The sequence below is a fragment of the Ictidomys tridecemlineatus genome, chromosome 5 (genome assembly GCF_052094955.1).
Source record: "Ictidomys tridecemlineatus isolate mIctTri1 chromosome 5, mIctTri1.hap1, whole genome shotgun sequence".
NCBI lineage: Eukaryota > Metazoa > Chordata > Mammalia > Rodentia > Sciuridae > Ictidomys > Ictidomys tridecemlineatus.
Window position 1 is genome coordinate 196,040,774 of NC_135481.1, and position 26,414 is coordinate 196,067,187.

General features: G+C 53.9%; 1 protein-coding gene and 1 long non-coding RNA gene across 3 annotated transcripts; one reads left to right on the plus strand and one right to left on the minus strand.

Annotated features, from left to right (window-relative positions):
* The first annotated feature begins 6 nt into the window (after positions 1 to 6).
* On the plus strand, positions 7 to 4,496 carry LOC144378203 (uncharacterized). Its single transcript, XR_013439878.1, has 2 exons — positions 7 to 597; positions 2,155 to 4,496. It is a non-coding gene; the product is annotated as an uncharacterized LOC144378203 (long non-coding RNA).
* Positions 4,497 to 4,894: 398 nt separating this feature from the next.
* Positions 4,895 to 14,507, minus strand: Cd40 (CD40 molecule). 2 transcript variants are annotated; one of them, XM_013358590.4, is made up of 9 exons: positions 14,363 to 14,507; positions 11,542 to 11,620; positions 11,116 to 11,241; positions 10,736 to 10,882; positions 10,334 to 10,427; positions 7,683 to 7,744; positions 6,096 to 6,182; positions 5,967 to 5,995; positions 4,895 to 5,499 (listed from the first exon to the last, which is right to left on the minus strand). In XM_013358590.4, exons 1-9 carry the CDS (start codon positions 14,411 to 14,413, stop codon positions 5,332 to 5,334), a joined length of 843 nt encoding a protein of 280 aa, XP_013214044.1. In that variant the 5' UTR covers positions 14,414 to 14,507; the 3' UTR covers positions 4,895 to 5,331. The 2 variants fall into 2 exon arrangements, with proteins under 2 accessions (XP_013214044.1, XP_013214043.1); XM_013358589.4 differs by having other exon boundaries at positions 6,084 to 6,182.
* Between the last annotated feature and the right edge of the window lie 11,907 nt (positions 14,508 to 26,414).

Here is a 26,414-nt window from a genome sequence, read left to right on the forward strand (position 1 = left end):
ATTTATTTCATCCTCCAAAGGGAGGCCTGCCTAACTCTGGAGGCCAGGAACACTGAGCCTTGCATGGGGACCAAACTGAGCCCAGCCTGTCCCCTCCCTCCAGCCAGATCTTGAATAAACTGAGGCCGTCCCCCACGCCTGTTTCCCTTGCCTGCTGTAACAGGCCTGGAGAGGAGCTGGGCATTCAGCCTCAGCACAGGCCTGGCCCAGGCACGGCTTGGGGCTAGAGGGTTTCCTCCTGGGAGCAGCTGGGGCCCTGGCTCAGGTGGGACCATGGTGGCTTGCCACCCACCCTCAGGCCAGGCTCATTCCCTCCCACCCACTGGGCCCTCCCGTCTCTGTCCATATGAAACCCCAGCCCTCTGCCTGGTGATTTCCCTCCGTCCCCCGCCCAGGTGGACCCTTCCCTGGGGTCCTCCAGTTAGACTCCCAGGAGGGTCCGCTTCCCCTCCAGAGCCGACTTCCTGGGGGAGGAGGGAGGAGAGGCCCTGCCCGGTCTGTCGGTCTGTCTCCTCACTCCTGCCCTAATCAGCATTCCGGCTCTGCAGGCCCCGGGATTGGTTTGCCAGCGGCCAGTTCCCTGTCTCCCAGTTCAGAGTGAGTAATTCTGTCCCTCCCAGGCCCATTTAAGGGAGTGAATAATTAGTTACATTCAATTAGGCCTCTCGCTGCTCCGGTGGCTCCTGCCTGCCTCACTTGGGGGGACAGGCTGGCTAATGAGACGGCACACTTCCCACAGAGGGGGGTGGGGGCGAGCCGCCACCAACCCCCCACCCCTCCGCAGGGTGCAGGGAGCTTGGAGGGAACAGGGAGGGCCAGAGATGTCCTTCATCGGGGACAGACGCAGATGCTGGATGCTGGGGAGGGAGGCAGGAGACAGGAGGGCGAAAGAGAAGGAGAGAGAGTGGAGAAGGCCCCCCGGAGGGAGGAGAGGGGCCTCCTGGACGTCCTGCAGCAAGGGACTCCTGCGACACCATGGAATCTGTGCAGTGATTAAAAACCATGTTGTCGATCTATATTTATGGGCACAGAGAGATGTCCGCTCCACTGCTAAGCAAAGAAGGCTGCCTACCAAACAGTGCATATGATAATATCCCAAGTTTAAAAAACATTTTTGGCATGGAAAGCAACTCCGGAGGGACCATGCCCTGTGGTCAGCAGGGGCGGTGGGAGGCTTCCAGGTGGTGGTATTTGGAGTCCCTGTCTGTTGCATGGACGGGGTGTCGGGCGTTTATAATCAGCCATAACAATAGCACTTGTTGGAAAGAGAGCAGGGATGAGGTGGAAGAGCTGGGGATGGGAAAGGAGGTGGTAGGAGAAGGCAGGCGGCCGGGAGGGGAGCCCAGGGCCAGGCAGAAGCTGCCTGGGAGAGAGGGAGTCCTGGGGGCCCAGGAGACAGGAACTAGCTGGGGGCCAAGGCTGGCGTGATTGCCAGCCAGCAAGCTGAGGCAGAGAGCCCCAGGGACAGAGAAGGAAGGCACAGAACAGGGATGTCCCCTGTAACTGGCCCCCTGGGCCAAAGCTTGCTGCACCCCACCCCACAGCACTGCGGCTTGTGCCAGGGGAGTCCCCGTCACCAGCTCTTCCGTCATCCAGAACCACAGCATGGGAGGCTTTCTCTCTGGCTTTGGTACAAATTAAAACTGCATCCCTCCACCCCCACAGGCGGGCTGGTGATTTTCTCACCAGAGTGGCTCTGGGGAGAGAAATCCTAGCAGGCAGAGTCCTAATACCTTCTGCCACCCAAGGATGGGCTGCAGGGTCCGAAGGCTCCCAGATGGGACTGGAGCTTCAGGGACTGGTCATGGATTAGAGCGCCTTGGGGACCCGCGGGCCCTCTCAAGCAAGTCCCTCCACCTGGCTTCAATGCCCCAGACCCTGCCCCCTGCAGAGGATGCAGCCTAAACCCCCAGGGCCTCTCCGTCTCCAGCAGGGAACCGCCTGCCTGGGGCGTCCTGCCTGGCCTGGCTCTGGACCCTCTAGGGCCTCAGTTCCCCAAATGTAAAACAGAAGAGTGAGACAGTGGAACTCCCAGTCTTTTAACCAACCCTTTGTCACATGTTTCCTGGGTGTTCACTGAGCCTGTTTCTGTAAATTGTGGAATTGGTGACATTTAACTGTTGGGAGATTTCACCTAAAAATCCGGATTCGCAGCAAGGTACAGACTCAATCCTTCGGGGAACGACTGGAAGGAGCGGACAGACGCTTCCCCAAGGACGGCCCTAGTCTCTGCCACACCAGTCGTGGCCCTGCCAGCCTCCCTCCTCTGGCTCTGCTGCCTTTCTCCATGGACCGGGACAGTCACACCGTCGGAATGACCTGTTGGCACCTGTTCCCTCACTCACAGAGAGGCAAAAATCGCGGGCTTTCACGTGCACCCGGTGAGGTCCCAATCTCAGCCTGAGCTCATCTGTAGAATGGGTATGGTAGGAGGCCACGCCTCCGCGGGCCGCGCTGTCCACTAGGGCAACTCGGGAGCGGGCCCGAGGTGCTCACGCTGCAGGCTCTCCGCAGGAGCGCAGTCCTGTCGCAGGGCGGGGGTCCTGACCTAGGAGGAGGAGCACTCTAGGGACCTCGTCCATGTCTGTGAAAGACGGGATGAGCCCTGGGGGATGGACGGAGGAGCGGCTCCGCCCACGGAGGCAGGACCCCAGCCCCAGCACGGGGCGTGGGCGGGGCCTGCGTCAGCGCAGCCCCCTGCGCTCCGGCCGCCAGCGACGCCAGGCCTTCGGACGTTACCTTGGCGCCACCTGCCGGCGGATGCGTGCCTCACAGCCATCTGCGGCCAGGACCGACCCCGCTCCCTGGGGGGTTGGCCCTCTCCACAGTGCAGAACTGGCAGAGCCGTAGGGAACCAAGCAGCCCTTCATGACACGTCGGGAGGATGTCCAGGCCAGAGAGTCATTTCCCAGAGGCTCCACAGAAAACTCCTGACCAAGTTCCATTAGAATTAGAACCAGAATTTGCAAGAGCTGCCAAGAGTAACTTCTGCCCTTGGTGGAGACACCGAGACACACCCACCCCCCCCCACTCCCGGGCCCAGGCGGTGTGCTGGGAATCTGAACCCGGGAAGCCGCGGTGGAGTGGGGAAGGGACACCAGGAAGGGACCAGCAGAGCGCATCCCCCTAGAGAGCCCGGAAGCTGTGCAGGACACACCTCAGGTTTGTCCCTTCTGAGGGAAGGAGTGTGGGTGTTTACCCGTCCCCTCTGAACCCCGACTGGCCTGCCCGGCCAGGTCACACCAGGGGTCCCAGGTGCGGCAATGGGAACCCGGCTGGGTATTCAGCCTGGTGAAGGCCCAGGGCAGTGGCTCTCAAAGTGTGAGCCTGGACCCACGGCAGCACTAACCCCTGGGAAATTGTCAGAAACGCGGATTCTCCTCTCGGTCCCTCCTGAGAAGCACTGGAGGTGCCACGGGTATCCCTGGCTTCCCAAGCCTTCCAGGTGCCTCTGGTACCGTAGAGAGCCTCTGGCCTAGGAGAGGACGTAGCAGGCCCCAACAGCTACAAGTGTCACCACCAGTTCCCAAAGAACCCAGAAAGATCTCATGCAAATAGGGGGCAGGCAGGAGTCTGTTTCTGAGGCCACACCACCACGCAGAAGTGAGACCACTAGCATCTGGGCCCTGGGCGGGGGGAGAGGATCAAGCCCCCTGCGCCCATTCTGCCACTGAGCTCTGCTTCCCAAACCAAGACTCTCCTCCACCCGGTGCCTCCAAATGGCTCTTGAGGCTCTTCTAGGAAGACTGCCAAGTCAGGTGCCCCTCTCCTGCTCCCAGCTGCCATCAGAGCCTCCACGGGGACAAGCCCTCTCCATCCCCACCCTCATCAGAACATGTGAGCCAACAGGACACATGAGAGCAATCCAAAGCCGTTTCTCACTGGGGAAGGAAGAGGGGCCTGGGTTCACCCCCACTGGGAGTCCGCCAGGCTCTGCCCAGCCCTGTGCTCTATGCTCCGCTCTTCTTGTCCCCAGCCGTCCCCCCTCCCCTCTGCTCCCATTCCATCTGCTGCTCCTCCTGGCTAGGCTCCCCCTCAGTTGGCACAGCAGGAAAAGAGAACAGGAAGGTTTATTTTTATCCTGAGATACTGCTGGGGAGGAAGGGGCACCATCTGACCTAGAGACAGCAGCTCCTGTGACGGGAGACCCAGGACCTCCCTGGAAGGAGCTACAGAGGTAGTTGCAGAGAGCAGGCAGAGCTGGGGGAAGCTCTGGACCAAGGGGGGGGGCAAATGACTGCACCTCTGGGCCTCTGTTTCCATCTCTGAAAGAGGAGGGAGGCAGACCCTCCTGGCCTCCAAAGGCTTCTGTTTTGTTGTTTTGTTTGGGACCATGAATCAAATGGGAAGAACATCTTGCAAACTTGGATGCCAAACGCAAGCACACTTGGAACCTACCCTGGAGCGGCAGCAGCCTGGGGACATTCTTACTTATCCTCTGAAAATGCCCTCATTCTGTGAGCCTGGCAGCAAATTAAACAGCTCCTGTCACCCGGCATGTCCACCCCCGTTTTTCTTTTTACGTGTTTGATGGGTTTTTTAATTACATAAGCATTATGTGAACTCATTCTCCTTTTGGAAAAAAAAAAAGAAGCATCAGGGGAGAGCCAAACCTTCCCCAGCGCAAACATGACCAGGTCTGTGAGTTTGGGTTTCTGGGTGTCCTTCCAGAACCCTGGTTCTACCTACAGATATGATGCATACTGTATCTATGACTCCCAGTCTCCTCCTGGATCTTGATGCTGTCTGTTGCACACACAGTAGGTGCAGTGTCTGCATGACTGCACTCTGTTGCGTATCCTGTTGTTCCAGGTGTGTCCACTGAAAAGCTCTTTGTGTCTATCCTCCCACAACCTCTTTTGTCTCTTCATCGGACCGTGTTTTGGGGACCCTGTTGTATAAATACAGTGCCATTTTATTTACCAGTCCCTGCTGATGGACAGGGAAATGGTCTCCAGTCATTCACAACCACATACAAAAAAAAAGCGGCAACGGACACACGTGTATAAGCCTCCTGGGCGCGTGGAAGCCACACGACACGTCTCTGGGTGCCAGGCTGCTCCGCTGGGCTGGAGGCTTGGTGGGTGTCACCATCTCCCCTTGGGCCCCCAGAGTTCTCCCTCCATCTCCAAAAACAACTGGAGGAGCCCAGGTGTGCAGCAGGAGTCCCTGAAGGTGCCGTGGGCTCCTCTGAGTGCAGAGGTGGAGGCCGAAGGGGCTGTGCCTGGTCGGCATCGTCCCCTTGGCCCCACGCTGTCACCACTGCAGCAGCTCCCGGTTCTCGGCCAGGTGTCCTGGACCCGTGCAGCCGCGTCCCAAGCAGGCACAGCCTCACTGCCTCTCCTGCACGGCCACGCGGCTCTCCTTGCCGTCCTCCTGGGTGACCGGCTGGCAGCCATGTAAGGTCTCCTGCACTGGAGCCGCAGGAGATGGAGCAACATCATCCAGAAAAACAATCTCCACAGGATCTTGCCCCTGAGCCTTAGGAAGATGGACGGCCTGGGAAGGAAGGTGTGAGGTCACCCCACAGCCTGTCCCCAGGAAGCAGAGGCCCTCCCCAAGCCCCTTCCCCTTTCCAGGGGTCAGGGCCGATTCCTTGGGTGTCTCCTGCCCCCTGGTGGCCACACTGAGGGTACCAAGAAGCTTCCAGAGCAAGAGCCAGTGCATTCCAGGAGCTACCACACTGGGCCCAGCTCCAAGATCCCAAGGCACGTTCCCCTGGGGTGAGCGCCCGGCCAGGGGTGCAGGACTTGGCCAGTGGTGCCAGGCTCCATGAGGAGGTCGGCTCTGGAGGTGGCAGAGTGGGACTGAGTAAGTGGACAGAGGAAGCGAGGCTGGAACGTGGCGGGGGTCGGGGAGCCTCTTCTGCCCCCCACTGACCGCAGTGACAGACCCCGAGTCGGTTTTCCTGCCCCACAGGCAACAAAATCTTTCTTGCCAAAACTCTGTCCCGGGGGGTGACCTACCTTGTCCTTCGGCTTCTTGAGCACTTTCCCTGGAGGACAGAGAAGGGTGTGAGCCGGGAGGCCAGATCCAGCCACCAGGGACGCGACACCTCCTCCTCCCTCGGCCCCTCCACCCACCTGGGGACTCACGGATGTACAGCGACACCAGGAAGATGGCCAGCAGGAGGACCCCGACGACGGGGATCACCACCAGGGCTCTCGTCCGACTCTGGAAACCTAGAGCAAGCAGACTTCAGCAGGCTCCGCCCAGCTCCCCGCCCCCAGGCCCAGGCTGCACCAAACCCTCCACCGGCTGAGCCCGGAACATGGGACCCTTGAGGAAACGGCTGGCAGGTGTCTTCAGGGTGAGGAGCACACTGTTTTAACGCTTTGAGATACTGGCCAACTTTCTTTACTGAGGACACGTTAAAAGCCTGGATACCTGGCCCCCTACAAAATGGGGAGATCATAGCCCCGTGAGCCAGTGTCCCCATCTGACAGCATCAGCTGGAACTGAGCAGCGGCGGGCTCTCCGGCTTCCTGTCACCCTACCCGCTGCCCATCGCCGAGACCCAGCGTCATGCGTGTCTGGACCGTTGTTCTTCTTATAGAAAAGGCAAGAGGGAAGTCAAGTGTTTCTTGTTCCTCAGCCTCTATTTTAAGCGGCAAATGAAAGACCAAGAGGCAGGAGCTCTGACACAGAGAGGGAATCAGACACCTCAGACAAAATTTACAGGTGCCCCGGCGGACTCGGGGACCAAGATAAGTTCTGGTCTGATGCCACGATTTTCAAGTCAGCGGTGGACACCAAGAGAGCAAACGACGGCCCACGGTTCAGCCACCTGTTTTTTAAATAAAGCTTTATTGGAACCAGGGCCCAGCGTAGGGTAATGTGAGGAGGCGGGGTCTTGCAAATGCCGGGTCAGATCCTGCCTTTATTTAAAATTTTGCTCTTTTATTTATCACAGATTTTTTGCATTCATTTTGATTTTTATGATATTGAGTCAAGGGGTTGGAGCTATAGCTCAGCAGTAGAGCGCTTGCCTCACACATAAGGCCCTGGGTTCGATTCTCAGCACCACATATAAATAGAAAAAATTAAATAAAGTCCATCAACAACTAAAAAACACTAATAAAAAAAGTATTGCATCAAAACGCTTTATCTTGGTTACGACATTGATGGCACTCCCTTGAACACTTAGCCCAGGCCAAGTGCCGCATCACCTCATTCTACTCCCAGCCCTGCCAAGAGGAAGTCGAGTTCGAGAAAAAGCAAAGACGGTGTGTTTTTCTCACCCCTGACCTCCGACCCTCACTAACCTGACCTGCCCAGTCCCTGTAGTTATCTGAATTGGTGATCTGTGCTGTAAGCCAACCTTCTCATTCTAAAATCAAAACTGAGGCCAACAGGGGACAATGTCACTGTGTGCTAGGACCTGAAGTAAGGGGTGGCAGAATCGCATGATGGAGCATCTCCAGAGTGTAAGAACCCAGGCCAGGCACCTGCACCGGCCTACTGAGAGAGGCACACTTCTCCCATTTTACAGATGAAGAAACTGAGGCTCAGAGAGGGGAAGCAGCTTGCCCAGGTTCCCACAATAAAGGGCAGAGGTGGGATACCACACCCCCAAACTGCCTCCTCCTCTCCCTTTGTCCCCCACTTCCTCCCCGCTGGTGTCTCAGGCCTCGGCTGCCCCTTCAGTCCCCACAGCTGCCAGGGCCCACTCCAGGACTCACCACAGATAGCATCAGTCACGTTGGTCCCTGGCTGGCGCTCCACCAGGTCTTTGGTCTCACAGCTGTGCAGACACATGTGCACACACATATGGGCACGCAGACGCAGAGAGAGAGAGAGAGAGAGAGAGAGAGAGAGAGAGAGAGAGAGAAATGGTAAGTCTCCCAGCCATCAGTATCCAACCCCAGCGGAGGGCAGTCAAGGGCAGGCTCACAGAGCTCACACTCCCCACAACAGCCCATCCGGCAGCGTATCCTGGGAAGGACGCAGACTGTTCTTTTGCACCTCACAGGGGCAAAGGAAAGACGCCCGCATGTCTTGAAGGATGATGGACAGTGGGGTCAATAGTGAGCGCCAGCCCTGGAATACTGATAAGTGGGCACCCAGAGGCGGCATCCACAATGGCTGCAGGGGAGAGATGCTGAGCTGAGTTTAAGGAAGGGTTCTCAGCCTGGCACCAGTGACCTCCTGGCTGGATAATCCCGTGTCGGGGGGGGGGTGGTCCTGAGCAAGGTAAGACGTTCAGCAGCATCCTTGGGCTCTACCCACTGGGTACGAGTAGCTTCCCCTCCCCAGTGGTGACAGAAAGGTGTCCAGACACGGCCCACGTCCCACAGGGAGCAAATCTGCGCCTGGCTGAGACGCTGTGGTTTAAGAAAGGCTTGCAGAAGGGCTTCCCTGTAGGAGGAGATCTGAGAGGGCCTGAGGGTGGGAAGTCTGGAGCCGCCGTGCATTCCAGCCAAGCAGACAGGGCCGAGGGGGGAGACCAGGCAGCTGGCACATGGGGTGGTGCTGGGGAGCCACAGGAAGACGGAGCTGACGGCCAGGCGTGAGGGTCTGACTGGATGCCGCTGGGAGAGTCCCCAGCATCCAACCACATAACCTACTGAGTTAGCAGCAGCTGACCAGCGGCTCGGAGGGGGGTCGGCAGAAGAGTGGCCAGCCAGGAGGCATGGCGAGAGCCTGGATATGAGATGAGACCTGGTCCCAGGGAGTCCCAGCAGGAGAGGGGACGGGTGGACAGGAAAGGACATTGCAAAGGAAAACCCGCTGAAGGCAGGAGAGAGAGAGCAGCTCAGGACAGAGCGCGTCCTCTGGTCGTGCGGGAGGACTGCTGCCGCGTCTACACACACTCCTGAATGTCTTCCTCTCAGGCTTTGTCAGAGGAAGGTCATTCCATTTCTCAGGGGAGGACAAGGCTCGGAGAGGTGAGCTGCAGGTGGACTGGACCTGCGCAGGAGCCCAGGGCAGCAGCAGGACTTACCAGGAGAGACCAAGGAGCGCCTGCCCCACAGCAGCACAGGCCAGGCCCAGGGGTTGGGGGCTGGGCCTGGGAAAGGCCCCGTCTCTACATTTAAGGAGTTGCATCCACCGGGACGGCAGGCAGGAAGCAGAGCGTATGTGGTGGGCCACAGAAATAAAAGGGGGGGCTGGGGTGTGGCTCAGCGGTAGGGCACCTGCCTAGCGTGTGCGAGGCCCTGGGTTCCATCCCCAGCCCCACAAACAAAAATAAAGAAGAGGAGAGAGTGTGTGTGCTTACTTATTTGTTCACGCACAGGATCTCTGGAAGGACCCTCAAGAAACAGAGGCTGCCTCCAGGGAGAACTGGGAGGCTGGGGGGAGGGTCATCACGTGGGCCCCTTGGTACTGTCCGTCCCAGGAGCCTGTGTTACCCGTTCTTTAAAATTAGATGTAAAAAATTAATGGTGCGTGTGTTTAAGTGTATTCCAGGCAGAAGAGTCTAAGCCAACAGAATAAACCGTGTCCTCGGGGGACTGCAGACAGCACGATGCAGCCTGGCGGGGACAGGAGGTCAGGAAAGGCCACGTAAATGTGGTGCTGAAGAGTCTGCGTTTCCTGTCGGAGGCAGGAGAGCCACCAAGAACCCTGAAGTGGGGGACAGCATGACCCAGGGGAACTGGGAGCCCACTTTAGCAAGAGGTGGGGGAACCAGGGGGGACAGGGCTCAGTGGTGGAGCACAGCCCAGCATGTGGGGCCAAGTTCAGTCCCCAGCCCTGAAAAATAAGTAAATAAATCAAAAATGAATAAAAGAGAGAGAGAAGCGGCGGAAGAGGAGACATGAGCGGGGACCGGTGGAGGCGAAGGTATCAGCAGATGACAGCGACGAGGCCAAACTAAAGTGATGGCTCAGGACAGAGCAGGGAGACCCGGGCCAGAGGGACAGGACCTGGGGGCCAAATTTGGAGCTGGAGGTAAGGAGGGAGTCGCAGCGGGCCCTTTCCTCGGGGAAGGGGAGCCGGCAGCGGGGCCATCTGGACAGAGTTGGAGAAGCCGGCGGGTCACTGCCGAGGAGCGAACAGCAGACAGTCTGGGACCCAGGGGATAGATCCAAACAGGGGACACTGCTTGGCGACCCTCCGAGGGAGATGGGAGTTGAGGATCCCAAGAGGTGGCCCAGGAAAGGTGGCCGAGTGGTCAGAGAGCCCAGCACACGGCAGGGGGAGCACGGAAGGAGCAGGAAAAGGAGGGGGCAGAAGGGCGCTTCAAGGAGATGAAGAGGCCAAGGGTGTCTGTCACTCAGAGAGCAGACAAGAAAACCCTGGAAGCCCCTGGGCTGGCCGTGGGGGCGCGCCGGGGCAGAGGTGGGGAGAGAGATGGAGCAGGGCTCCCCTGGGTGAGAGTCCTTGATACCTGGTCCAGGGGTGACACTTTTCAAAAGCGGATGACACATTGGAGAAGAAGCCGACGGGGCAGGGTTCACAGATGGTGTCAGAAGTCCCTGTACCTGAGAGCGGGTGGGGAGGGGACAGGAAAGGTCACTGCGGGCTCCCTGTCTGGCTCTCAGGGAAGCCAGCAGAGGGCTGCCCCCGACAGTGCAGCCCAGGAGGCCCTGCTGCCTCCCCGGCACCTACCCACAGGCAGGAGGCAGGGGCAGGAGGCAGGTGGCGGAGGGCCCTGCTCACTCCAGCGGAAACCCACCTGGTTGAAGTCTCCCTTTCCTCCGCCTCGAGAGCTGGGTGCGCTGCCCACCTCCTGCGATCTGGCCCCCCGCCCTCCCCCTACCTCCAGAGCCGTCCCCCACAGACCACTTACCAAGCTGCTTGACCCCAAGCCCAGGGCCACACGGGGTGTGTAGGGCACAGCTCTCGCAGGCGCCACCGGCGCAGTGCCGGCCCTCCTGGCAGGCGCAGAGGGTGTCTGCTTCTGTGCTGCCCTCTCTCTTGACCCGGAGCCCGAGATCTGAGCACAGTGGGCAGGGAGGTGGGAACCTGCCGCGCCAGGTGGGAGTCCCACTCCCCACGCTGCCGGCTCAGTGTCCTTAGACCCTCTTCCCGGCGCAGCCTGCCATGACCACCCAGGACCACCCCGGCTCCAACCAATCAGAACAGGCCCTGGCTACTAGAACCAAAGTGGCTGCCTGGTCACAAACACCCGTCAGGTCCCCACGTGTCCCTTCCCCCAAGCCCACGCACTGGGGTCGCAGTATCTGTGCTCGTGACAGCGTCTGTCTCTGTTCCAGGTGTCGGAGAACTCGCCCTTACTGCAAGGCAGGCACTGGGTGTCGGTGAGCTGGGTGCAGTCGTTCACCAGCTTCTCTCCTGGAAGACAGCGGGCAATGGGGCAGCGCCGGCCCCGGGGGCCTGATCTCCACAGGATCGGGCCGGGCTTGCAGGTGGGGGCTTAAAGGTGACCCTTCTGGTGGAGAGATGGAGGAGAGAGGACCCCCAGGTTGGAGTCGGCCGAGGTTTACCAGGCAGAGAGGCAACCAGGACGTTCCCACGGCAGGGCCGGGAAGGGCCAGGGTGGCTTCAGAGGCCAGTTTGGCGTTAGAACATGGGCTCTGCATCTGCCACGAGACCAAGAGGCATCCCACAGTGGGACTGAGGGTGGCGTCTCACCTGGTCGGCACTTATCGCAGCACTGATTGTTCAGGAGGTACTGGTTTTCTCCGCATTCAGTGGGTGGCTCGGGGTACACCTGAAAACAAGATCATCTTCAAGTTTCTGCCGTCACCTCCTTGGCAGGAGGGTTGAAAATCAGCCAGACAGAGGCTAACCCTGATATGGAGATCCAAATCAGAAAAGGAAGCCTGCGTAGAGCCGGGCGTTTGTCTTTAACTGAACGGCCAACTGATCTGAGTTTCAAAGTACCCAGAGAATCATTCTGGCCTTTTACAAAGCAACAGCTCTGGAAACTCAGTATTCTCTGAACTGAACAGACCTGCTTGACTCCCGAGTCTTTCCTCCTCCCAGACTCAACAGGTGGGAGGACTCCCAGACCTCCCCGGGAGTCCTGAGGTTGGCTGGCTTCAGAGGACCCCAGTCCTGGGTGGGCTTCAGAGCCTCCTCGCATTCTTCCCACCTCCAAGACCCACAGGGTTTCTCCCCCGAACTCTGCATTTTGCTCACCTCACTCCTCCCTCACAAGACGCGAGGATTGTGAAGCTGGAAGGACAGAATCTGATTCTTTCATTTTACAGATGGTGAAGTAGATCACCAGAGAGACTGGGTCACTTGCGCCCAGGGTCCCACAGGGGCAGAACCCACAGGTTGCAATACACCTTCTCTCCACCGGCTGTGTTCTACCTGCACCGTTTCTACCATGCACCACCCATGAGACTCCTGGCTTCTTACTAATTTAAATACAGTTCTTTTGAATGCGAACCTCATGTCATTGCCGTCAGAGAACCAGTATCACTTCTCATAAATAAAAGGAAACCCTAAAAATAAATTTGACAGAAATAAAACAATGCTATTAAACCCCGGGTGGTTGCTTTACTAGCTAAAGGCCCTCTTCCCTAGGATTCCTCGTGGTTTTAGTTAAGAAGGAGGATTAGTAAAGCCTCTGAGAGGCATTACTATATTTTAGCTTCAGAGACTTCTTCCTTGGGGGAAAAAAAAAAAGAAGGATTTTTAAAAGAACTATAAAGAGTCTATATTTAGTTCCATATCCATGTGCTCCCTAAAACCATCCCACACTTTGGGAACAGCCAGGGAAAAGAGGATACGTTTGAGAATCAGATAGCTTTAGGCTGTGGATTTTATAATGCATACTAGTTATTTTAGTTCTCTTAGCCTCCCTTTCCTGGCTTTCAAGATGGGAGTAATGACACCTGCTGTGCAGGTTGGGCTGAGAAGATGAGAAAGAACACGTGTACATAGCCCATAGTAGGTGCTCATTAAATGGCAGTTTTACTCACCATATATAGATGAGTATCTGCTTGGATGCCCAGTACCCTGGCTAACTGTCTGTCCAGGACCCATTTGATCAGCAGCTGTCACTCAACCTGGGTTGCTGAGAAAACTACTTACAAAAATATGTGTCTTATCCAAAATTGGGAAGGAAATGGAAAAGGCTACCACTCCCAAGCAGAAGCCCCCACCAGTGAACACAGACCTTCCTACCACGCTCCCTGAGCAATGAAATTCCTTGATGCCATCTTCAAACAAAAATTCATATGCAGGTTCTACCGGTATGTACCTATGAGACTTTTGGCAAGACAATTCCCCTTTCAGAACTTCAGTTTGCACGATTTGTATAATGGGGAGTTGAGAAAAGTCGGGTGGAGAATACACTTAGCATCTTCCTCGGAGCTCCATAAACAGGAAGACCTTGATGAATAGCCCCTGCTATTGTCCAGCCCCTACCTGGAGGCCAAATGAAGGGTCATGGAGCGCACTGCTCTTGAGAAGCCTTGACCACCCCTGCGCTTCCTCCCCACTGTCCACCCTCTCCAGTTCCACCCTCCTGACCTCCCTGCTTCCCTAAGAGCCATTGTTTAGATTGAAAATGAAACCTTGGGACCAAAGCGGCTTCCCCCTCACAACGTCCTCCCCTGCTGCTGGGTCATTCCTGTCCAGACCTCACTGCAGAATCTAAGAGTCCCTGAAAGTAGGGGGCTGCCAGGGGGGCTGGGATGAGAGGGTCAGGTACTCGGGGAATTCCCAGGCTCCAGAATGAGGAACTACAAAAGTACATTTTAAACCAAAAGTGAATCAAGTGTGAGCTTCTGAAAATCCCGGAGATACGCTTGGTTGTGTCTGGCCCTTCTGGTGCCTGGAGAGTCCCCTGCTGGTCCTCTAACCTTTTCTTGGGTCCCAGGGGTCCCCTAGGTCATCTCAGATTCAAGAGGTAGAGGCATACATAGATCCTTCTGGGTTGTCTCTCCAGGATAAGGGGGCGCATAAAAACGCCTTGCCTCCTCCAGAGGTACCTGGTCCTCTGCACCAACCCTTGTTTCCGCCAGATGCCCTGGAAGAAAGCAGCCCCAACTGGCAAGGAAGTGATAACCACTAGGGCTGGCCTCTGTCCACAGTGGGAAAAGGCAGGGAAGGGACAGGAAACCCGCCCCTTCCCTTGGCCGGCCTCCTCTCCCGCCCTCGGGATCCCTTCCAGCTCCCGTGGCCGGCCTCGGAGGCGAGCCGGACCCAGCCCTTGGATCGGATGAAAGCCGGGGCTCCCCCCGCCCCAACCCTTCCACGCAGTCGGCGGGCCACCCCGGAGCCCCACCCCGCTAGGCGAGGGGCTGCCCACCTCACCTTCAGCCCCGATGGGGTACCTGGCCCGCTCCCCCACTCCCTCCTGCTCCCCAACTCCCTCGGGTCCGCACTCCCCGCCCCTAGGTCAGCTCGGGGGGCCTCTTCCCCGAGGTCTTGCTCCTTCCCTCCCATTCCGCACCCTAAAATCGGAAGCCCGTCGGGTGGGGCGCGGACTACTCACGGAGGTCCAGAGGCAGCCCCAGAGCACGCACTGCAGAGGCAGCCGGACCATGGCGAGGCCAGACGCCTACCGCGGGCACCGGTCCTCGTGCGCCGCGTCCAGTAACTCCCCGGCCCAGCCTGTGGCCCCGCCCAGGAAAGGGGCGGGAGTCTTCGAGGACCAATCGCGGCCAGCCGGGGACGGTGCCCCTGGCTACATACCCTTCAGGGTTTCCCCCAGGACATTCCCAGGAGTCCAATTCCCTCCGGGAGTTTAGGGGCGCTCCTCCCCCGGTAGAGGTGTCCCCAAGGAGAGCCCTTCCTCTCGTCCCCAGGACCCCAAAAGCCACGGAGAGGCGGGCTAGGAGCCAGCTGCGTCCAAGGGAAGAAGGGAGAGGAGGGATCCCAGTGGGTGCTGGGGTCACCACCAAGACCTCCCCGTTCTCCCCCGCGCTACCTGTGGGAATCCCGGCAGAACCGAAAGCATCCTCCCCCCCAGGGATAGAGAGACTTGCGGAAGTTCCCCCACCATCATCACCCCAGAAAACGGGAAGGCCACAGCTGGAGGATGGGAAACGGGTTTCCCAATCCAGTTTCTCTGACTTTCAAAGGAAATCCCCTTGCGTGGGCGCAGGCTCCAGCGTCCGCATCCACCCATCCATGCAGCCCTGCCTCCAGCTCCTGGAGACAGGCACTTGTGAAACGTGGATCAGCCTTGAAAATGGTAGAAGACCCCAGGCCTCCCTGCGCCTTCACTTCCCGAGTCCCCGTCCCCTTTCCCCAAGCCATTCTGGTACCTATGGCACCAAGGATCATGGGGTTCTGGTCCAGGGAGTGTCACCAAGGATCACGGGGTTCTGGTCCAGGGAGCGTCCCTGAGTAGCTTGAACCCGGAATGACGCCCTCTAAGCTCTGAGGTTCTGGGCCAGGCTGCACAGATTGGGAGACGGGGAGCGAGGGAGCCACTGTCTCCACTCCCCTGGCTTTTGCCGTGAAGAGCACCTTGGCAGCCTTGTGAAACCTCTGTCTATCACCTCCGCCACTGTCCTAATTCAGAAGCTCCTCACCTTTCATCTGGACTGTGCTAACAATCTCACTCATTTGGGGACTACTTGTTGAGCACCTACGACATCCCAGGAGACAATTCCCCCTTCCCTTCCCCACCCCACCCCGCCCCCACACTGTGGCAAATCCCTGGGTAAACTCCACATCTAATCGGATGGGGCCCTTTCCTGTTTAAGTACCTCTCTGGCTTCCCCTGTTCCTTTCGGGGTGATCCGAATTGCCTAGCCTGTTGGATCAAACCCTTCCCTGCTCAGTCCCAACCTCTCCAACCATGATCAATTTCTGCTCTGTCCTTCCCGGAACACTGGCTTCAAGCCATGTTCCTCCTGTCCCCAGTTCCCAAATACACAATTGCTTTTCCTTACCGTGTTTCTCACCCTTCCTTGCGCCTTCCTTCTGTCCCTTCCCCTTTGTGAAACCCATTTAATGTGGTCTCCTCTTAGGCCTTCCCCAAGTTCCTGAAACCGAGGTGGTACTCCACCCATCCTGCCTGCCCACATCCCACAGCAGTTATGGGGACCAAGTCATGGTCCCTCTGCCTGGTCCCACTTAGTTGTGAACTTTGGAGGGTGGGGCCACATCTATCCCAGTTCTGGGCACCAAATAGGACTCCAATTTGTCCAATGAATAAAGAAATGAGTGAGCAGGTTCAGAACTTCTGGTCCTCCACAAAAAAAGGTGTGTGTGTGGGGGGGGGACACAAAGCTACTAACACGGATCTCAAGCTTCAGTGCCCCTGGATAGAAAGGATGAAAACCAGACAGGAAAAGGCCAGCAACATAGTCAGGACCCTCGGGTCTTCTTTAAAGTCACCAAACATGCCAGGATAATCAGAAGATTAAAATATCATTTCCTTTTTGACCCCCTTTGGAAAAAAAACCCACAGTTTTAATTCCTTTGGGAGGGGAGCTTTACTATAATAACTTCAGCCATTACTTATTCCTTATTTGCTTGATTCTGAAATTGGGCCCTTCAGGAAACTGCCTGGGGAAGCAAGTATACAGAATTAAAACGTTAATTATATTATATAAAACATATCATAGCAGCAATTAAAACAGCTTAAATTAATGTGTGAAAGAATAAATAGTAGCCTTCTGGTTGCCCCATGGGGCGCAGGCCAGACAAGATAAAGGAAGATATTTCGGTACATGCGCATCCCGTGGAGACTGCTGGCAGAGAGGCCCAGAGGAGTCTTGCTGGGCTGAGCCGGTGGACTGGAAGTCAGCAAGGAGCTGATTTAAGGAAGGTGGCAACAGTCAGTGTCCCATCTCCACCAGATGACCAAGAGGGAAACGGTAAAGGATTCATCAAGAGCAGTAGGGCGAAGGACATTCAGGAGCAGAGAGCCAGGATTTTGGACTCACAGGGGAAACGGCCTTTGTAGGGTGCCCAGGGTGAATGAGTGAGGGGCAGGCCTGGAGGTCATCCTCACGCTGCCAGAGTCTGGAGGCCAGGAGGTCTTACCTAATAGGCAAATCCAATGGTTCCTGCTGAGTTTGAAGAAACTTCCCACTTCCTCCCCCCTGCCTCTCTCACCAGCCTTCCAGCCTCTCACCTAATGCTCCGGCCTTGCTCCCCAACTGGACTGCAGGGTCATTCCTGCCTGGAACGTCCTTCCACTCTCCTTCCAGAGCTGGGCTCCAGTGCCCCCCCCTTCAGAAGTCCCAGGATGTGAACCCCAGCTCCCCAGGCTCTCTGGGAACCCTGTGGCTGCTTACCTGGGTGAGCCGCCAGCTGCTCCGCCACACTGTACTTCAATTATTCTGTTTATTTGTGGAACCAGTGTATTGAACCGATTCAGCTCCGTGGGGCCTAATAATGAAGCCTTCCCCCTAATCTCTGCCTTCAGCCATGCTGCATTGAATTTCCCTTTCCCATCCCTTAATGACATTTTGGGCAGATTGCATTACTTTTGGATCACTTTCTGTTGTTAAACCTCCATCCTTTGAAGCTTTATTCTCAAACTCAATTTAAATCTCATTTTATCTCTTCTTCTGGCATCCAGGGATTGACCTGAGCCAGGACCCTACCTTCTGGAAGAAAAAGCAGGGGAGGGAGGAGGCCTGTTGGGAGATGCACCCCAGCGTCCTCCCCTGGTTGAGTGGGGAGGGCAGGAGGAAAGGGAAACACCTAGGCCCGTGTCCAGCCCCTGCAAGAACCTTCTCCGTTGCATCGAGTGGCGAGAGTCATGCATGGCTTCTCAGGGGGCTACCCCACTGCATAGTTCTCTGGCCGCCCTAACACCTGAGTCCTGCCACTGCTGGGACCCTCTCGCCCAGCAGTCAGCTGGTGTGGGTGAGCCACAGAAGGTGCTCCAGCCTGGCCCATCGCTACAGTGTCCACCTGACCCACAGGAACACAGGCGTCCTGGCCGCTGCTTTGCAATGCCCCCTCTTTCTACTTTTCTTCCCCCTGCTGAGGTAGGCACAGCCCGCTGCCAAGTAGACTCCCGTCAGGGAGCAGCATCCCACCATCGCCTTCGGCGGTCACTCTGAATCTCCAGGAGAGAACTCCCGCCGGCCTCCTTACACACACCCCTTTAGTGGGAGGGAAAGGAATTGCCCCCCAGTTTTCATTCTGTACTCCTCACTAAATCCATAAAATCCTCTCTAGGATTATTCTATGAGCAAGGAGGAGAAAATTGGGTTTCTGACTAGTGGATTGGAGCCAGTTCTGTCTCTTTTAGTAAACGCTGGAGGGAAAGTATCTATCTAGGATCCAGGGCACCTGGGGACTGTTGGCTTTGAACATGGACCCTATTGCCAGTTCCTAAATGACAGGGAGCTCTCTCCCTTGATTCCTGGAGATGAGGAAGAGTGTCACGGTCATCCTCCTGATCTGATGCCCACCCAGAATCTAGGCACATGCCAGATGCTGGTCAAGTATTTTTTTTAAGTTAGATTTCTTTTTTTAGATGGACACAATACCTTTATTTATTTATCTTTAGGTGGTGCTGAGGATCGAACCCAGTGCCTCACACATGCTAGGTGAGTGCTCTACCACTGAGCCCTAGCCCAGTCCCCTGGTCAAGTACTTACTAAGCTAAGAAAGGACTGCAAAGTAGTAAGACTGGAGCGATGGGTCCATCAGGACCCCCCTGAGCCGCCCACCACGGTCCTGGGCAGCTGTCTGTCTCCACCAGATGACCAAATGCCCCAGCTGGGATTCCCAGGCCTAACTGTAGACAAAAATCTTTCCCTTTAGCTCAGCAGAGTTGAGTTGGAATTTATCAAAAGGAACTAAGAAACATAGGAAAGAACCCAACCAAAAATTTGGAAAACCCAAACACCTACAAATAGACGGGTGTGTTGGACAAAGTACGGCCTTCCTTTGTCATGTCTGGCTAAAGCTACCTACCGATGGGCTGATTCTGATTCCCAGACAAGCTCTGGTCCTCAGCCTTCTCAGGTTCTGGTGCCTGGCTCTGGTTGAAGGGGGGCGGAGCTCAACTCCTCACCACAGCCTCAAGATCCCGAGTGACCCAGTTTCTGCTGACCTCTCTGTCCACTGCCCACTTGCTGCTATCTCCCACCACCCAGCCATCTGGGCTCCCACCTCCGAGCTCTGTGCTCATCCTCCCACTCTTCGTCTACTGGTCCTTCGTCCTCACTCGGGTCTGGGCACATGGCATCTCCTCAAGGAGGCCCCATCCGACCACTCATCTAAAGAGAGTTCCCTCCCTTCCAGCCCCCGTCCCCACCGCTGCCCGCTCAGGCGAAGGCAGAGCCTGTGACCCCAACAGAGGAGAACATATCGGAAGGGTGTCGGGCAGATCATGGGGTTGACGGAAGGACTGGGAGCCAGATTCAGGCCAGGACAGCAGGAGGCAGGGCACAGAGAAGACTCTGCTGCCATGGAATCGTTCTGACAACCCTCGCGGTTCTGGCCAGCCCCTGAGATAGCCGCCAATGACCCCTGACTCCAGGTATTCACACCTTTGCCTGGTCCTCTCTCTCTCCTTACGTCAGGGTTGGCCTGTGTCACCCAACAAACCAGCAGGAGTAATGGTCGGTCATGTCCTGCATTCAGGTTATAAAAACCCTGAGACTTCCATCTTATGATCCTTTCTTCACACACACTCGCGCACACGCGCGCGCACACACACTCTTTCCCTCATCAGGCCCTCTGGGGAAGTCGATTGCCTGCCGTGTCCCTCAAGCAGCCTACGCAGAAACCTATGTGACAGGAACTGAAGCTTCTGGCCAGCAGCCACAGAGGAGACCTTGGAAGTGGACCCTCCAGCCCCAGCCACGTCCCAGATGACTTCAGCCCCAGCAGGTGCCTGGCTTCTGGCCTGTGTGAGACCCTGGCCAGAGTCAACCAACTAAGCTGCTTCTGGAATTCCTGACCCCCGAAACTGTGAGCTAATGGATGTCTGTTTTCTCAGGCCGTGGAATTTGGGCTAATTTTTTATACAGTAATAGATAATTAATAAAATCTCCAACTGATCTTGAACTTGAACATCAGTCTTTCAAGCCTCAAAGTCTTGGGGTGCATCTCTTGGCTTGCATCCTACCCTCTGGTGGTCAGAAGGTGGGAAGAACAGTACGTGACTTCCTGGCTTCCTTGGAGGGTCCTCTGGCCTTTCCCCTCAAATAAGGACAAACAGACGCTGAGCATCTCACGGAGCCCCTTCGGCCGCAGACTTCTTCAGGACTCTCTCCACTGCTTGTCTTCTCTCTGCAGTTTGACATTCTTTTCCCCCTTCCTTCTTTACGTCTGGGTGAACCAGGCCCCAAAACTAAAGGGGGAAGCTACTCTTTGGCCCCATAATGTAGGGAAAATATCCTCACAGGTCAAAAGTCTGGTTACCTTAAAAATAGAAAGACCCATGAGAAGGCAGTTCTTTCAGTGAATTAATGGCAGAAAAAGTTGGGGAATTGGGATCAAATGACATGACTCTGCGTCTTTTCACATAGTCATAGCCCAGTGAATGATCAAGGCCTCCCCGCTGGAGATAGATGATAGATAGATAGATAGATGATAGATAGATAATAGATAGATATCAAACAGACACTTCATTACAAGCCAAAAGATAGTCCACAGTTGTGTCTTGAAATGAAATCAATATTTTCATTTGTACAAGGACCATTCAGTCCTTACCCATTTGTACCTTTAGATTTTTCTTTCCTGGGGAAAGAAAATCCATCATAGATAGATTTCCTGTTTTATATTTTTCTGTAACATTCTGCTACATGTATTATTTCTGCTTTTGTAAACAGCTCTTTTTTCTTTACCTATTTTTACACTCCACTCTTCTTAATGCCCTTATCCGGCTACATATTTAAGAAGTATTGGTTCATTTCATAAGAAAAGGAATTTTTTTATCATTTTTTAGGAAACCAGTTTTCTCATTTAAAAATAAATTGTGGACATAATTTCAAGTCAGCAGACACAGATCTCACACGTTCTTTTTTAAATAACTGTGTGGTATTCCCTGGCGTGTCTTGTCACAGTGGATTCTACTGTCCTATTTTGTTCACTCAGGTCACATCTGGGATTTCACAGCTGCAAGGCATGTCACAACAACATACACCCTACAGGTGTGGGGGCACTTGTGCTTTCATGTCCACAGGACGGAGTTCTCGAAGAAATGTGTGGATTGTGTAGAGTGTGAAGGCTAAGGGATACTTTCAAATTAAAAAAGAAAAAACAGCTCCCTTGGGAAGTTCACATTTGAGGGGACCTCTACTTTGCATCCATTGCTAAATACTATCATTCATTTTAATGTTTGATACTTTGGGTATTATCTTTGGGTGAAAGATACTTTGTTGCTGCTTTAATTTCCATTTTCCCAGTTACCAGGGAAGTTGAGCATCTTATCAAGTGTTTATCAACCATTTGGACCTCCTGTTCTGTGAGCTAATCGTATGCATCCCTAGCCCGATTTTCCATAAAACTGTCCTTTTTTTCATTATCAGCTTCATTCAGTCGTGTATTCCTTCAGCTAATTTTCACTGAGCACTTACTGTGTGTCACATGTTAGGGTGATAGCATTGAACTAGAAAATGCCACAACCCTAAAGAGCTTTTTTTTTTTTTTTTTTTGGTACTGGGAGGATTGAACTCAGGGGCACTCAACCACTGGGCCACATCCCTAGCTCTTTGGTATTTTATTTAGGGACAGCTGCTTAGAGCCTTTGCTGTTGCTGAGGCTGGCTTTGAACTCGAGAACCTCCTGTCTCAGCCTCCCCAGCCACGGGGACTACAGATGTGTGCCACCGTGCCTGGCTGAAGAGCTCTTCCTATAATATGAACTGTTCTGTCTGTCATCCATGTTGAAAAATCAGATTTTTAACTGTACCACAGACACACTCTGGCAGACTGTAATCACTTTGGTTTCAGGTTTTACAATATGAAAATCCTGAGTACTAGGCACCGTTAGCCGTTAAGGCAGAAACTAAGCACACAGTATACTCCCCTGTGCAGTCCCTGTTGGTCCCCCCCCCCCCCAACCAGGTCCTGAATGTGCTGTTTATTCCCTACTTGAACCATTTGTGACCTCCTGCCCTGCGACCTTTCATGGCTACAAGACTGGGTTTAGCTTTTGATGGAGGCCTGCGTTCAGGCCCCTGGGAGCAGGCTTCTAGCAACAACAGCGGAGGAGCCGGTGGATAAAGGCCCAGGGGGTGGGTGGGGTGGCTAGGATTCTGGGCTCTGCACTGATTGCCCAGGGTGTAACCGGCTCGCTCCCCCACCTTGGGAGAACTTTCTTCCTCTTTCTCTCACTTCTTCGAGCTATCTTTAGCACCTGTGGGGGTCACCGCCCCAAATTACTTGCACTCAAATTCTTGTCTCAGTTTCTGTTTCGGAGAGAATCTAACTGAGACGCTTGGTTTGCGAATAAGGAAGTGGCAGCAGAAGGCAGCATGGTTTGGTGGGTAGAGTGTGACCTCTGATGTCAGAGATCTGGGTCCAAAGCCTGGCTGCCCTACTAACTGTGGCCTTGAGCATGTCCTTAGCCTCTGCTTTGTAACAGTGGCCCCTTCGCCTTCTCAATAGAGCCCTCATTGCTCTAAGGTTTTTTGTTTGTTTGTTTGTTTTGGTACCAGGGATTGAACTCAGGGGCGCTGGACACTGAGCCACACCCCCAGCCCCATTTTGCATTTTATTTAGAGACAGGGTCTCACTGAGTTGCTTAGCGCCTCGCTGTTGCTGAGGCTGGCTTTGAACTCGCAGTCCTCCTGCCTCAGCCTCCCGAGCTGCTGGGGTTACAGGAGTGCAGCGTTGCACCCAGCCCCTCTAAGGTTCTTTTTTAAATTTTTTTTCTCTCTTCCCCCCTCTCCCCTTCCCTAACAAGATTCAGGAAGCAGTGTTACCTCTTCTTCCCCTAGTTAATTGCTCTTAAACACACCCACTACATGAAGGAGATGCCTGCTGATGATCAGGAAAAGAATATTTCCTAAATTAACGAGTGAATCCTAACAAGCCATCAGGGCGCCCCAGGACCCCCGTTCCAGAGCACCCCTGGAATGTAACCCTTGAAGTTCCTCTAGAACCCCCCCCCCGACCCTCGTGATCGGGAGAGAGAGAGTCACGCCTTTGGGACAGGAGTCTCCTGTGTCTCTCCTTCACTAACAAAGCAATAAACCTTCTTTTTCCTTTTCTCAAAACCGTGTCCTCATTATTAAACTGGAATTGATCGGCATCGAGGACAGAAATGAGCTTTTGGTTACAGCTTCTCCTCTGTGAAATAGGCATAAGAGCTCACATAAGGTAATTAGAAAGACTAAATGAACAGTTATGTGCTTTTCTCACCATAATAGCTAGTAAGATGAAATCAATCGTTATTAGAAAACGGAGTTCTAAAGAGTACAAGCAGCTCACCTCGGTCACATGGACACCTGGGACTCCTATGTCCCATTTCAGAAAACTCGACTTCTCTGCCTCCCTGTGGCCAGAGCTATCACAGTCATAGGGTTCCCCTTGCCCTGGACTTTGAAGACTTGTGGTGGATTGGTGGATTGGGGTGCTCATCAGTGCTGTCCAGCAGAACTTTCTGTGATGATGGAAACATTCCATCCAACATGGGAGCCACTGGCCACATGGGCCTTGTGAACACTTGGACTGTGGCCAGTACAACCAGGAAGCAGATTCATTATCGCATTTACTTTTAACAAATGCAAATAGCGGGGCAGGTGGCACAGCCTGTGATCCCAGTGGCTTGGGAGGCTGAGACAGGAGGATTGGGAGTTCGAAGCCAGCCTCAGCAAAATCGAGGTGCTAAATGGCTCAGTGAGACCCTGTCAGTAAGTAAAATACTAAATAGGGCTGGGGGTATGGCTCAATGGTCAGTGCCCCTGAGTTCAATCCCGGGGGGGGGGGTGTTGGGGACACAAATGTAAATAGCACCTATAGCTAGTTACTGCCACATGAGACAGCTCCGGTCAAAGGACAGGCTGGTGGGCAGTGGGGGAAAGAGTCTCGGTTCTCTCCTTTCCCTTCTTCTCTCTTGTCCCCTGTCACAGCTCTCTCCTCTTCCTCCTTTGTATGTGCCGAGTTCCATGGAAGGAAAGAGCCGGGAGTGTGACAGCGTGGTGTTTTCACACACAGCAAGGTGAAACAAGCTCTCTGTGGCTCCTGAGCTGAAAGACAGCCTAATACCTGCTATAAATACAGCTGAATAGAGCTCTCTGCAGATGGCTTCCATTGTTCCCTCTTGCGGTTTTCAGTTTTCACGAGGAGATAATCCCCAGCTTCTCTGAGCTTCCTTAGTTATAAAACATACCATTACCTCGTTTTCATTTCCTTAGATTTACAGGTCACAAGACTTCTTTGATCCTTACCAAGTTCATCCTGAATGGTTTCAAAATAATGGTTCTTTCTGTTTCCGCGCAGAACTTCCTACTTGTGAATTCTTTTATCTCCTGCTTCCTACTTTTGACGCTCTAGTCTAGACATGGGGGCTAATGGAGCTTCCCAAATGCGGGTGTGCATTTCACCTTCATATGAGGATGCTCCCCACACAGCTCTGCAACTCCACGGAAAAAGCACCAAAAGTAGTGATTTCTTTCCAAATCATCTAATCCTGATGGACAGCTGGACAGGTTTGCCTGAGTCACCTATAGGATCAACCTCCAGCTCCCCCAGGCACTTTTAATTAACTCTGCCCCTAACAGAACATGTGGGCTTTGCAGTCTCCTAGACATGAGTTTGAATCCTGACTGTGTCACTTTAAAATGGGTAAAAAAAAAAAAAAAAAGTTGAGTCTTGGTTTCCTCATCTGTAAAATGGAAGTAAGAGGTACTTGCCTTGCAGAGTCCTAGCAAGGGCTCAGAGGATTTATATGTGGCAGGCACTGTTCTAAGTGTTTGCTAAACATGTGATAGAGTGTTGTATGTGCTTCCTTATTACGTTGGACTCAGTGGGGCCCAGGGGCACACGTCTGTAGTCCCAGTGACTTGGGAGACTGAGGCAGGAGGATAGCAGTTCAAGGCCAGTCTCAGCAACTTAGCAAGGCTCTAAGCAGCTTAGTGAGACCCTGGCTCAAAAAAGCGGTGGGGGGCTAAGGATGTAGCTCAGTGGTAAAGTACTGGGTTCAACTCTCAGTTCCAAAAACAAAACAAAACAAAAACCAAGTACTTCGCCATTAGTAATCCGCTTTGTGACCTCAGGTAATTTTACCTACTCCTCTGAACTTCAGTTTTATCATCTGTAAAATGGGGTAATACCTACTTCTTAGGTCATTGGGAGAATCGAATAAAGGACTATACAGATACGTAGTGTTAGATATAGGTACATCCTCAGCACAGTGTCGGACTCAGAGGAAGTACTCACTGTTTCATACCCTCTGAGGAGAGCTTCTCACTCCAGCCATCGGCTACTTTCTTTAGATCAGAATTCTTAAGTGTTTGGTGTGTTGTGGACTCCTGTGACCATCTAGAGAATATTTTTTTTCCTTTGACTCCCAGGGCACTCTACCACCTAGTTATGTCCCCACTCCTTTTTATTTTGAGACAAGGTCTCCCTAAGTTGCTCATTCTGGTCTCTAACTTGTGATCCTCCTGCCTCAGCCTCCCAAGTAGCTGGAATCACAGGTGTGCAACACTACATTTGGCCTGTCTAGAGGTTTCTGTGGACACTTATCAGAAAAATATTTGTCATATCATAAAATATTACAAAGAAAACCAACTATATTGAAATGCATTCATCAAACAATTAAGAAAATATGTAATGTAGCACTGTATGTGCTTCTTTATTAATGAACTAAATAATAGAATCTAGTGGTAAGTCTAAAGTTCCCCTGTTGTCAAAGTAATGACGGATACAAATGGAAATTTGAGATACCTGCAGCGACTGTAATGTGATATGAAACAGAAAGATCTGTGGTTTCTTTGGGGGGCAAGGCAGCAGGCCCTGCTAATCTTGCTGTAGTTTGTTACCTACATTTATAATAGAAATGCTTAACCTCAATTAAGACACAGGTTTTCCATCCAAGTTCATGAGCCCCAGGTTACAGGCTTCTGCTTTATTTTAGCACCCCTCTATCCTCAGTGGTGTCCAAAGTCGCAGATTAGGAGGTAACGCGCGGAAAAATACCTCGTGTACCATTACATGGCCTCTGGTTGGACGAGAGTCCAATTAAAGGGTACAAGAGGTTGACAAAATACTGCTGCTAGCCTTCTTAAGCACTCTGTGGCAGACAGGGTTCTACTGTCTACTACCTTAATTCATCGACATTCAGCACAATCCTTTGAGGTGGGCACTACTGCCATCCCTGTTTTACAAAGGAGGAAACTGAGACACAGAGAGGTTAGGCAAATGCCCAAGGTCACACAGTTAGTAAATGGAGCGGGATAACCTGGATCCACAGCTGGTCTCCTAGCTGCCATGCCTCCTGACTCATTTCAGGAAGTGAGATCTGAACTAGTTTTCAGGATGAACAGAACTTAAAAGAGTTGAAAGAAAAGGGAGGATAGAGGAAGGGGGGAAAGAAGCTGGAAGATATTTTCAGCAGAGGGAATGAGGGTACGAAGGCCTTGTGGTAGGAAAACCAGGTGAGCTGAGCGT